This window comes from Carassius auratus, unplaced genomic scaffold (genome assembly GCF_003368295.1).
Source record: "Carassius auratus strain Wakin unplaced genomic scaffold, ASM336829v1 scaf_tig00216816, whole genome shotgun sequence".
Classification (NCBI taxonomy): Eukaryota; Metazoa; Chordata; class Actinopteri; order Cypriniformes; family Cyprinidae; genus Carassius; species Carassius auratus.
The window spans coordinates 35710-48968 of NW_020528749.1; the positions used below are offsets into that span (position 1 = coordinate 35710).

The window sequence follows — 13259 nt, forward strand, 5'->3', positions numbered from 1 at the left end:
AGAGCCGCTCCAGATCACTGCGGGCTCGGCGGAACCGACCGCTGGACATCCGCTCGCTAGCTCCATGACGACACTCACCTCTGACCTTCTCACATCCTACCGGCTGAATAACAGAGCCAGAGTCCAAACCCGGTCCAAAACCAACAGCTGCGAGGGGTCCGGCGAGAGGAAAGTGCGCAAACAGACCGCACGAACCTCATTAACTTCCTACAAACCAACAGACCGCGGGAGCGCTTGTGTGTACGTTTAAATAAAAAGAGCGCGAAAGTCGTCGATACGCCGTTAGTGTCCACCGCGGTTGCTGAGGGCTCAAATCTCTGATATTGTATAATTTAAATATAAAATCAATTAATATAATCATGTTTTGTTTGCCTTCTTAATTTAACATGTACCGTTTAATAAGCATTACTTACAATTTTCACGTAACATAAGTAAACAAAGTTAATCTTGAGAGAATAAACTGTGTTGAAGAGATTTAATCTTATTTAATAATAATTTAGAAGTATTTTATGTCTCTACTGCCCTCTACTGATGAAGTTAAAGACTTGTATACTGCTTTCTGTTTAATGCACAGTATATTTTTCTAGTCTTTTTTTAAAGGTAAATTGATCATATAGCATTGTGCGATATGGTATACCTGTATATTCCTTAAAGTACAAAAATAAAACATGGGGCACAGTACATATTATATATATATAAAACACAGAAATGCAGTATGATGGTATGTTATTCTGAATGCTTTACTTATCACATTTAGGTCAAAACTACCAAATAAAACTCTTTGTATGTTTTTATTTTACTATTAAAGCTCCTTAAAAAAAGTCAACATTTTCTCATTTGTTTTAAAACGATTTTCATGAAGAACATTTTTGCCCAGTATCACAGAATTAGACTTAAAATCAAAACCTCATCGACTTCAAGAAAGAAGAAACCGTGGTTCTGAGAGGGGAATCATTTAATTTCATTTTTAAATAATCTGTAAATAACAAGAACAACATGTACAGTTATCACCGCGAGTACGAGAGAATAGAAAGATCCCAAGTGAACATCTCAACTGATGGAGTCTGGTACAGGAACGCCTGTTATGTGACTGCTTTAAAAACTTACTTTATATAGTCCATATAAAGGGGTGGGGGGGCATCATCGAGCTCGGTCCTATCACACGCTGATTATACAGTAACTATGGCAACCAGCTCAATCCCATAATGAAGTCATGCAGGGGGGGAGGATCACATGACTCCCCAACAAACATAAGGGCGCGACACTGCTACTAACCATTAAAACATCAAAACAAACATTATGGCCACATGTAATTAGACAAAAAATAATTAAATCAACACACATACAGAAACCGATAAGAGCGCGGATGAGCTCATGTCCATGATGAACTGACGACAGGAGTGAACATGAGCTTCAACAAGCAGCAGAAACAAAGACGTTCTGCGATCAGCGTTAAATCAACGCAACACGACAAAGTGTCAATTAGATCGACATAATAAATAAAGTTCTCCACACTGTACAATTCATAAAAAAAGCTGAAGATGACTTCATAAGAGTAATTTATGATCCTTACAAAGTCACATAACAGTTTGCCAACAAAGTTTATTATGAAAATTACTTATTTGGTATAACTTCTTAAAATAATGTCATTATAATCAACAAAGTTGCCTTGATTAGATTGACTTCTTAATGACTTTTTCAAATAATTTATCAAACTCGATGTTACACAACTAAGTTGTGCGCTACTAGAATGACTTCATAAGTGAGGGTTACAAAGCCGACTTTGACAAAGCCATTACCGAACCTAACAAAGTCACATAATAAAGTTGTGTAATTCAACTGCTAACAAAGTCAATTACGAACATAAGTATGACTTTGTAAATGGTGTTAATACCAACAAATTCAACTTCATCAGACTGACTTCGTAAATGACTTTCGCAATGTCAACTTCAACAAGGCATTTACAAGCTTGATCTTACACAAATAATTTTTTTTTTTTGATGATTCACTTTGCCGTGAATCATGAATGTAAATTAGGTTGACTTCGCAAATGACTTAGTCAGAAATCAACTTTGTTACACTCTGCGTCATTATACGAAGTCTGTCTATGTTGCAAGTTCACAACATTGTTACATAACTGAAAGTTAACTTCGTAAATAACTGCTATTGTCAACACAGCTGTTTGCGTCACTTTCCAACGACAGTTGTATTGTAGCAAAAACATCTTTTGTAGCTATGGTTACCATTGTAACCAGTGTCGTAACACAAACTTTGTAACATCAATTGTTGACTGTATCATGTCTTCTTAACCAGTGCAGCAGTGTTGATTACCACCAGTTTGTCGCATTGCATCGTTCACTCTTGTGTAGACTATGATCTCATGACAATCAAACATTAGTGAATGAACAGGATGAATATAAAGTGATTAACAGTTGCGTAAAAGTAAACCTTAGGCATTTATATCGTAAATATTGTTCTAGTCGTCATACCAAGGTATCTGTGCATACAAACACCATCACTCACTTTCGTGCGCACACACACACACACACACACACAATCCATTCATTCAGATTGCTGTGATATGAGCGGGGTCTTCTTTATTATTATTATCATTATTATTATTATCATAGGACGCTAATCACACTAAGACAAACACCGTAACGCTTAGGAGGGAGATCTCATTTGGTTTAAGTTGCTATTTACATAACCCAGTTGAAAAACACTGTGAAAAGACATGCCAAAAACAACTGAAATGTGTCAATTTACATATGTATAATCTACCAACGCGTTTATAAACCGTTATGATTTAGGCCAAAAACATCCACGTGTGACAAAAATGAAACAAAACATATGAAATAAAAAATAATCACACTAATAAAATAATAATAAAATAAAAAAAAAACACAAGATTTTCATCTCTCCCAACAGTGTTCAGAAACAACACTGGACTTAAGCAGGAGAATCACGCAACATTTGCCGAATCTCCGCTGTTTTAAGTAGCCCGACGATCTGCAGGTCCAACAGAGACAGATCAACGTTTGTCATTGTGTCCCGTTAAGCATCGAATAAAACACTGATGTTGCTCTGCACGCACTCGCAGACTGACATTCCTAAAAGAAAAAAGAAAAAAAAAAATACGCGATTGGAACCGTTGCCATTACAACCCACCCACTTCAACGATACAACGCTGTAGACACGGCGACTCAAAAGAAACGTACAAAACCTTCATTTGGACATGTTTAACTCTTCAAAATGATTCATGTGCTTTCAGATAAAAAGATGTGGTAATGCTACAGTAATAACGCAAACCAAGGGACCCTGATGCACACAAGATGATGTCACGTTCGTAGAAACGACACCAGCACTAGGTCCAGCTAACAGGCTAATAATACAAAAAAAAACAAATCCGCAAAACAATAGTGTACATCAACGAATTCTCCCAGTGAACTATCAGAGAGCATGTGGAATGTTCTCACAACGTTGGAACGTTAAAACAAGATGGCGGCGCGAACGCCCAAAGTCACATGACCATCGAGCGCTGGTTCGGACAGATGCTGTAGGCGTCGAGTCGAGGTTCGATCCCGGCTCCGAGCAAACACGCAGAACGACACGCACGACCGAAGCACGTCACGTGACTTGTTCATGACGAACCGTAAAAAAAAAGCACATTCAAGTGAAAGTAAAAATCAACGTTCAAACGATGTAAATTATGTGGATTAGTTTATAAGAACACAGGGAGGGGCGGATGCTTGTTTGTTTAGAATGAAATCAAAAGCGTCTAAAATGCAGTTGATCACATGATGCGGTTCCTCCAATCAGACGCTTGCTCCGCCTCCTCAGCTCCGCCGGGTCCTCGAGTGCTGGATCAGCCACTGTAGTGTGATGTCTGCAACACATGACCATGAGCTCATTAACATACGACCCGCCCACACAGTGTTGACAACTTAGCAATTTTATTGCTAAATTTAACAACTTTTCAGACTACCCTAGCAACTTTTTTTCTTCTATAAGCACATAATTCAACAAATTCAGCTATTTTTTTTTATTTACTTGCCAACTTTTAGCAACTTATGATAAGTAATAATACATTTATATTACACAAAAAGAGAAAACCAAAGATGCCTAGTAGTACAAACATCACGTGAATTGAGTTAGCTGCTATTTGCAATTGTTGGATTAAAAAATAATAATGATACTAACTGAATAATTGTTCATTTATTATACACTTTCTTAGTAGCTTGTTGATTGTTGATCAGTTGGTACACTGTAAGATAAATATCTCGAAAAATAGAAAAGGTGCTAGTAATTTTGCAGGACCTGAAACCACAAAATATAAAATGCAATTAAAAATGCAGGTAAAAAACCTTTATAACCAGAAAATTTCTACGTCTTACCGATGTTGTCCTGCTCCTTGCAAGAGATGGAGTAACAGCAGATCTCTCTGTCCTGGATGGCCGACAGGTTCCTGTGCATCAGATTTTCAGTCATCGGATCACAATCAGACTGCGTTAAATCCTAACATTTTTAGTAGTGAACTGTTAGGGATGAACTCACATTCTCTCAATGAGCTCCTTCTCATCCAGAGCTCCGGGAAGATCTCGCTTATTGCCCAAAACCAGAACCTGAGGAAAGACGGACACTCTTATGATCGAACAACCACACAGAGAGGAAACCGTTTCGTAAAACCTGATCTAAACGCATGGAAAGTCAGGATGGATCAGACTCACTGGGATTCCCTGCAGCTGGGGTTTGTCTAACAGGTTGTGCAGCTCGTTCTTGGACGCCTCAATCTTCTCCGGATCGGCCCCATCAACCATGTACCTGAAGGACAGACGCGATCCGTTACGATCATGTGACGGTGTTTACGTGACGTACCCGAGACTATGAGTATACTCACACGATAGCGCTGACGCCACGGCAGTATCGCTCCCACATGCTCCTGAAGCGCGGCTGACCGCCGATGTCCCACAACTACATCAAACACAGTCATCACATGCAAACAGACAGAAACTCAATATTATACAGCCTTATTATTGCACAATTTATTAAACAAGACCATTTGATTTGACAATTTTATATGAAAATATTAATAGCAATATTTCTAGCAATAACTACTAAATAAACTAAGAAATTATATTAAAGTAACTTTTATATTATATATTTTTTAAAGACAACTAAAGATGACACAAATATAAAAACAAAGTTTTTTAATTTTATGTTTTTAAGTTTAATAGGCAAGACGGTTGCAGATAAAGCAATATTTTATTCAACTATTTATATTTCATTTTATACCAATTTAGTTTTTTTTAGCAACATACACTTTTAACATTGGAACTTTTTCAAACTATTTTCTAACAAGAACTACTAAATAAACACGAAAATATAAAACTTTTTATAAATGTACGGGTTTTTTCTTTAGGAGCTGGCTGATTATGATTCAAATGTTTTTATAGTTATTGATAAACTTATAATTGCCATTAATGAAAGGAACATTTCATTTTAATCATTTGTCTTACGATAACTATGGTCAACACTAAAACATGTGCAGATATTAGCACTTCTAATTTTTTGTTCCATCGGGAACTGTCCTAATTTGTGCAAAAGTTTTAATAAAATATTTAAAAAAAAACATTTTCAATTGAAAAACAATTGTTGAATGCAGTTGTTCATGTAAATGTATATAAAACATGAATATTTAAATTATTTGTATTTTGGTCCTGACCTTGATGGTGACGTTTCCCTTGGTGATCTTGCGCATGTTGAAGCCGACCGTAGGAATCATGTCCTCGCTGAACTGACCCGACTGCACACACACACACACACACACACACACACACACACAGAGACAGAGTTTCACAAATCAAGCATCTGAATCCACTGAAATCTGCCTGATCACAGACCAAACCTCCCTGCAGCTCCAGCCTGATTTACTGCCGCGAAACTCCTGAATTTATGCACCGACGACCTTCCTGAGTTTATGTGTGTGTGTGGGTGTGTGAGTGTGTGTAGTGGCTGTTGAATACATAAACACCGTTCAGGCAGACCACATGATTGGACAGAATGCCAGATGCTGATTGGCTGAGAAACAGGGTCAGCTGATCAACTATGATGCTAAATCTGATACACTGTATCTGATCTGATGATTCTGTGTGATACATTGTGTCAGCTGAATGATTGAATGTTATAATACTTTATGAGACAGTTTGTGTGCGAGGGTGCTGTATCTGAAACATTGTGTCTGACTGTATCTGATGATGCTATATGTGACAGGTTCTACCTAATATCGCTGTATCTGGGAGGTGTGTTTAAGGATAAGTTAGCAGATAATCTCAGCTTCTGGTTCTAAGAGCGAAGGTTACTATAGCAACAGATTGTCTGAAGGTCACCTGCTCCTCAGTAGATCATGTTTCAGGGTTAGTTTGTGAGCGCCACCTACTGACCAGCGTGACCCATAGCGCACAACATTATACATTATTACAGTATAGTTATCAAATATACAATATACACAAAATACTTATAGCTGTATGTTAATTATAAACGCCATTACAAGTACTACATAATGTAATGTTATTATATTTATTCTATTGTCATATATAATAATTATCAATATACTGTTAATATATTTAATGTATATATGCTATAAATACATATGTGATTTCTTATTGTATAATAAGCATCAAACAAACAACGCAGTTCTTATTCTCAGCGATTGAGAGATGAAATGAAAGCTATGAGAAACGACTGTACAAGCATCATTTAGTCTGTAATTGACCACTGAACAAAAGATGAGGAAAGATGCAGCACGGCGTTTCCATAGGAACTCGCCGATTCTTGGCTCTGTTGTGTTAACCTGAGCTGAATTACTCCCGGATGTGTTTCTGTATCCAGCACACCTCGAGTGAGCGAGGTCTGACCTGATGATGCTGAAGCTGACACTCTGAGTCTGACACACCGAGTCTGATTCACACACTGTATCTGATGATGTTAAACACATGACATCTTCTGTACTGTATCTGACCTGAGGATGCACACACTGTACCTGATCCTGTTTGATCTGATACACTGTGTTTTAAAGAAGCCGAATCAGACACTCTGACCGTGATACAATGATCTGATCCTCCTATAAACCGACACGTTGTATCTTCTAGGTTGTGTCTGATGTGACACACTGAATCTGATGCACTGATGATTCCATCATCTCTGAGCTAACCCAGCTGAATCTGACACATTGTGTCCAGAGACGCTCATCTGATATACTCTATCTGATCTAAAGATGCTGACTCCGACACATTGTATCTTCTGTATTGTCTCTGATCTGACACATTGTATCTAGTGACGCTGAATCGGACAGATTGATATATATCCGACACATTGTATATCTGATCTGATTCTTCTGTAGGTGACACATAGTATCTTCTCTATTGTATCTAATGGCACAATCAGCGGCGCGGGAGGCGCGAGGCCTGTGATAACGCGCGGAGGGCTCGGTTACCGCGATCACGTTGACGAAGGTGGTTTTCCCCGAGTACTGCAGGCCGACGAGCGTCAGCTCCATCTCCTCCTTCCAGAAGAGCGCCTTGAACCAGTCCAGCAGCTTGTTGAACAGCGCGATCATGGTGCGGCTCGAGCTCGGTGCGGGTCTGCTGCTGCTGCTCGCGGGGTGAGGGTTCTTCCTCATTGGGTGGGGTTTCACGTCCACGCACAGCGGAGCTGAGCCAAACAATGCGGGACTCGCGGCGACGCGCGCCCCCTTCTGGATGCGCGCCGGTGACGTCACCGCCGCTCTCCCCTGCGAAACATTAATAAAACATTGTGAAGTCTGAAAATCTCTCTTTTCTCATATCTTTAATGACGTCTGAAGGTTTTCTTCTTCTCGGTTTGCAATGTATTAAACACCGCTTTATTTATTTTTATTTTATTATTGCTGTCTGTAATTTTTGTATACGGTTTTGATTTTTCAGCATTGATAAAAATCTAATAAAAAAATGGAAAATCTATAAATGTAATTTACCAATAATTTAAAAGTACACCGAATGCCTTAATTAAATTGTTAAATGACCTGTATGAAAAGTTTGGGTATTATTTACAGTAGGTTTTATAATAATTCAACTATTTTATTTTATTTGATTTCTTTACAAATCCAAGGCACTTTTTAATAACATAAAAATCAGCAAGAAATAATTTATTTTTTATTTTATGTTTAAAAATGTATTACTACATTAAATTATAAAATGAACAGTATGAAAAATTAGGTCATTGTTTTGAACATGTTTTATTATAGTCCAAATATTAGTTTTTGTTGTTGTTGTTGTTGTTGATGTTTGTTTATTTAAACTTTTTATTCAGGAAAATCTCTTTCAAAATAATATAAAAATCAGCGCTGCTTTAAAGTGTTTAAATGACAAACTATATTTTCCATAATTAATATATTTATTTTATTTTTCAGCGTGTACTTTTTTGAAGCAGACAAAACATTACTGTAAATATAATTTAAAAAAAACATGTGATTATTTTTCTAATAATCCCTACAGTGATGTAACGTCAAACTGTACAGTTTGATAAAATCCGCTCTTTCGAGTTAATATTTAGTTAGGTCAAGGTTTATGGCGTCATCTGATCATTTACAACGGCACTTTCGCTTGTTTGTATCCCCAAAACATCAACTACATATTTACGCGAATAAACTGTTTATAAACTACAAACCACCCAAAGCATTTACTTAACCTATCATCTAATTAAAATAATTTAAACTATCGCGGATAAGTGTATCGTTATCGCGTCGCGCGAGTCGAATCAGCGCTCGTGAACTCGCAGATGAGTGACACGGCAGCGCGAGAGGTGCTAACGCGAACCCGCGAGTGAAATAACTCCCGAAACTGCGGAAAATCATCGTTGAATCAGCGATAAACGGTCCGGTCGCGACGGTAAGACGGTTGTTCGTGTCTGATAGCGCTGTTTTGAGCGGTAAGAGGCCGATAGAGGCTGTATCTGAGAGTGTTTTGGTCAGCTGATACCTGTTTGTGTGTTACAGAGATCAGCAGACATGAAGGAAGACGCCTTCTCTCGGGATTTAGGATAGGACACAGTATCACCCACACACACATAATAACACACCGTTTCCACACATGAGAGATGATGATGAGGCCCTGACTCACACACACTCATCTGCGGCTGTTTCCTCACTCTGATGAAGAAGATGATGCTGGTGATGAAGGCGAGGCACTGACACACACACACACACACACACACACACACAGGTATCATGGGCTCGTCTCTCAGCGAGCCCTGCATCTATGACAAGCTGTCGGAGAGCATCGACATCCTCCGTCAGTCAGGATACAGGTATGGGATGAGCGAGAGCGAGATCGAGAAGTTCATCAAGCAGGTGCTGGAGACTAACGAGCCGCGCAGGGAGCCCCCACAGTTCCCCATCCTGAGGGCCACCGTCAAGGTGCGAGGACACACACACACACTAAAACTCTCTGTGTTTGACCGGTGTGTGACTGATGTGTGTGTGTGTGCAGCTGGTGCTGGCGCTGGGGCTTCTGCTGATGGTGGTGCTGGTGTTCACGTATCCTCACAGAGCACCGCTGCTGGACTCCTCGAGCTCAGCCGGACTCAACAGATCATCCCCGCTCAGTCACGCACGGCTGCTGGAGCTGCCCATCGCCAACAAATACAACCTGCACGGTGAGATCAGACTCAATCAGACACGCTCTGCACACACAGTGTTGGGGAAAGTTACTTCTAAAAGTAATGCATTACAATACTCCCATTACTCCCTAAAAAAGTAATTAAAAATGTTACTTTTTATGGAAAGTCATGAGCTACATTACTTTATAGTTACTCTTTAAATCTGGGCTGGGTTTACTGGTTTGTTTTTAATATAAAAAGTTCCTCTTTGACAAATGATGAAGTTCTTTCACACCAAAAGTGAAGTACTCAGGCTGAAGTTAATGTAAACACACGTCTGTACAGTAGATACATTATATTTGTCAATTTTTTTACATATTTATTTATTGCAGGTTTGTATAATGTTCTGAGTTTGTATTTGACTGTTTTTATTGATTGTGAAGACCACTCAATGTGTTTTTGAGTAAAGCTGGAATTACAGTGAGATCCTCTGGCCACGTCCATCTCAACACGCCTGTGTGTGTGTGTGTGCAGGGTTCCACGAGTGGTGGGCATCCGGTGCGCTGCAGACGCCGTGGGGGAACTGCTCGGCCTGCGCAGACGTGACTGCGGTGCTGGAGCTGACAGCGTCTGCGGGGATCATCAGACACACGCAGCCACTGCTGCTCAAGGTACACACACACACACTCATAGTGTGTGGTGGTGATGATGGAGGTTAACGTGTGTGTGTGTGTGTTTCAGGGCGGAGAGTCTCTGTCTCACCGTGTGTCTCATCTGGAGCAGTTCTCTCAGCCACAGATGCTCACACAAACACCGGCCAACTTCACCCTGCTCTGGTAACCAGCAGCCCTCGGGTTATTACATGATCATCAGCATCTGTATCTGTGTGTGTCTGAAGCTCATGTATATGTGTGTGTGTCAGGAGTTTCTCGTCTAGTCCCAGAGAGACGCTTCTCCGCTGGCTGTTTCCTGACACTGAGCTCTGCCCTCTGCTGGAGAACACAGGAACAACACTGCAGCGCTGCCAGCTGAGCTACAGCACTAGCACACAGCACACGGTCAGAACACAGCGTTTCTTTTATATATACATGTGTGTGTGTGTGTGTGTGTGTGTATACATGGCCACCTCATGTTTGTCTGGTGTTGTTGTAGGCGGTGCAGGTGTGGGGATGGCTGGTGGTGGCTGAAGGCTCTCCGTGGGTTCGTGTTGTTCCCGTCCAGCGATGCCAAACCCTCTGCCGCTCCTTCAGTCTGTGGCTGGAGCCGGGAGACATGGGTAAGACACATCTATCAGAGCCGTGAGCGTGTGCTTCTAGGGGTGGGCCATACGGGGTTAAAAAATAAATCACCATACTTTCTGATATTTATTGCGATAACGATATCAATGACGATAATTCAGGGAATCCTGAATGTATTATCTTTCCTAATTTCACCCAAAATGATTAGTTGTCGACCGATATATCGGCCGATATTTGGCATTTTTCAGATATCGTCATTGGCCGATGCATTCAAGGCTGTCAAAAAACACATTTCTGCTCTCGCGCAAAGTAAAGAAGTAATAGCACTGACGACTCTCCAGGAAATCTCTGGATACCAGAAGTATCCAGTTATCACTGAATAAAACACACAACGGACATAAAGAAATCTTAACTGATGAAACATAAATTAAAAAAATAATTAAAAGAAAATAATTCACCATACTTTCTGGTATTTATTGCGATAATGATATCAGTGACGATAATTTAGGAGATCCTGTTCCTTTAGAGAAAAGTATTATTTTTCCTAATTTTACCTAAAATAGGGTGTTATGATTAATGGTTGACCGATATATCGGCCGATATTTGGCATTTTTTAAATATCGGCATTGGCTGAAGCATTCAAGGCTGTCAAAAAACACATATTGGTTGACCACTATTTATGAGCATTACTTAGTACACGCGCAATGTAATTCAAGATTATACTAAATATATATAAAAAGAAAATATATGAAATGTAATGAGTGTTTTATTCACACTGGAAGGCAGAGGGCACACTTGCGCAGAAACTCCACACATGCATCGCAGAAGTAATAGCGCTGAAGGTGCTCCAGGAAATACCTAATGTGGGGATAAAGTATATTTCTAATGTTGTGCTGATTGACATGATTTGTGGCTCCTCCTGTGGTCTGATCGGGTTGTTGTTCTGTGCGCAGTGTTGGCGGATCCGCGCTTCTGGCTGCTGGAGCTCTCCCCGTCTGGAGCTCAGAGAGTGCTGTGTGACGGCCCTGTGCTCTGAGACTCTTATCACATCCATCCGGACGCCTCTCCAGGAAGTGACATCAGCACTCGGACTCTCTTTCCTCAGACGCTGGGGTTTCTGGGATCTTCGGCTCCGGGGACGTTCTCTGATCCTCGGGAACACGTTCAGAGAAACTGTATTTTGTTGAAAGAAAATCAACCCTATTTTAGTACATTTTGACAGTCTTTTCGTGACCTTTTGAGAGCATTCCGTCTACAAATTACTGGGATACAAAAAAAAATACTAAATATCTCATTACTGTGTGCAAATAAATTCTCATTACCGTTACAATACAATTAATGTTAATATATAAAATCAACTGTAAATTGTTTTAATATATTTGCTGTACCGACTCAATTTATATAAGAATACTATTTCTGTGATACAGTGCTTAGAACAAGATTTTTGGGCGGAAAATATTTTTTGTTATGGTAAAAAAAAACAAAAAGTGTAATGGTAATGAGCATAAATATAACTAATATAATGAGAAGGAGATTTATTTATTATTATAATTTAATTTTATTATTTTCCAAACATTCTCCCATGTTATGGTAAATCTTTCTGTTGGTGTATTTTTTCATTATGGTAATGAGAATTATTTTTTTCAAAATCTTTATTTTTTTGGTGAAGGTAATGAGAACGATCATATTTTTTTTCATTGTGGCTATGAGAACAAGGTTTTTTGTGTGTATTATGGTAATGAGAATGATTTATTTTGTGTATGACGGAAATGACATTTAGAATATTTTGTAATATTATGGTAACAAGAACTAATCAGGAGAATCTAAGTTTAAAAAAAATAGTAAAATACGGTAATGACAGTGAATATTTTTTAGTGCTGTCAAACGATTAATCACGATTAATTGCATCCAAAATAAAAGATTTCGTTTATATATGTATGTGTACTGTGTATATTTATTATGTGTATATATATACACACGTGCATGTATATATTCCTGAAAAATGTCATGTTTATATATTAAATATATTTATAATACAAATTGTATTAATATAAAAATAGACATGGAAATACATGGATATATTTTCAAAATATATACTATATGTGTGTGTATTTATATATACATAATAGATACACACATCACACATACAATACAAATAAAAACTTTTATTTTGTAGGCTATGCGATTAATCGCAATTAATCGTTTGACAGCAGTAATATTTTTGCATCACAGTAACAGGAGTGTGTCGGAAAATGCGTTTTATTGTCACGAATGTAATGTCAGTGTTGAAATGTGAGCCGCGCATGTTCCGCGATCAGCCAATCAGAGCACTTTAAATGTTGGTCGTCAGCGGATGATGTCACGCTGGCCGAGCGATGACGTCACCGC

At 39.0% G+C, this 13259-nt stretch overlaps 2 protein-coding genes across 2 annotated transcripts; one reads left to right on the forward strand and one right to left on the reverse strand.

Moving 5' to 3' along the window:
• Positions 1-937: 937 nt before the first annotated feature.
• LOC113098996 (ADP-ribosylation factor-like protein 8A) lies at positions 938-7762 on the reverse strand. Its single transcript, XM_026264047.1, has 7 exons — positions 7493-7762; positions 5723-5803; positions 4898-4971; positions 4728-4821; positions 4555-4622; positions 4395-4465; positions 938-3886 (listed from the first exon to the last, which is right to left on the reverse strand). Exons 1-7 carry the CDS (start codon positions 7676-7678, stop codon positions 3837-3839), a joined length of 624 nt encoding a protein of 207 aa, XP_026119832.1. The 5' UTR covers positions 7679-7762; the 3' UTR covers positions 938-3836.
• A 1026-nt stretch (positions 7763-8788) lies between these two features.
• LOC113099000 (bombesin receptor-activated protein C6orf89 homolog) lies at positions 8789-12151 on the forward strand. The gene is made up of 8 exons (XM_026264054.1): positions 8789-8924; positions 9032-9451; positions 9525-9690; positions 10168-10304; positions 10375-10469; positions 10556-10691; positions 10786-10909; positions 11825-12151. The coding sequence occupies exons 2-8, from the start codon at positions 9263-9265 to the stop codon at positions 11905-11907; spliced, it is 930 nt and encodes a 309-aa protein (XP_026119839.1). The 5' UTR covers positions 8789-8924; positions 9032-9262; the 3' UTR covers positions 11908-12151.
• Positions 12152-13259: the final 1108 nt, after the last annotated feature.

Bases quoted from the DNA above. Each gene is read 5' to 3' on its own strand.
- LOC113098996 (XM_026264047.1), bottom strand. From the start codon at position 7,678: ATGAGGAAGAACCCTCACCCCGCGAGCAGCAGCAGCAGACCCGCACCG. The intron at 5,804-7,492 runs GTAACCGAGCCC...GTGTGTGTGCAG, and splicing joins CCTTCGTCAACGTGATCGCG to TCGGGTCAGTTCAGCGAGGA. The intron at 4,466-4,554 runs GTGAGTTCATCC...TCTGATGCACAG, and splicing joins AAGGAGCTCATTGAGAGAAT to GAACCTGTCGGCCATCCAGG.
- LOC113099000 (XM_026264054.1), top strand. From the start codon at position 9,263: ATGGGCTCGTCTCTCAGCGAGCCCTGCATCTATGACAAGCTGTCGGAG. The intron at 10,692-10,785 runs GTCAGAACACAG...GTGTTGTTGTAG, and splicing joins GCACTAGCACACAGCACACG to GCGGTGCAGGTGTGGGGATG. The intron at 10,910-11,824 runs GTAAGACACATC...TTCTGTGCGCAG, and splicing joins GCTGGAGCCGGGAGACATGG to TGTTGGCGGATCCGCGCTTC.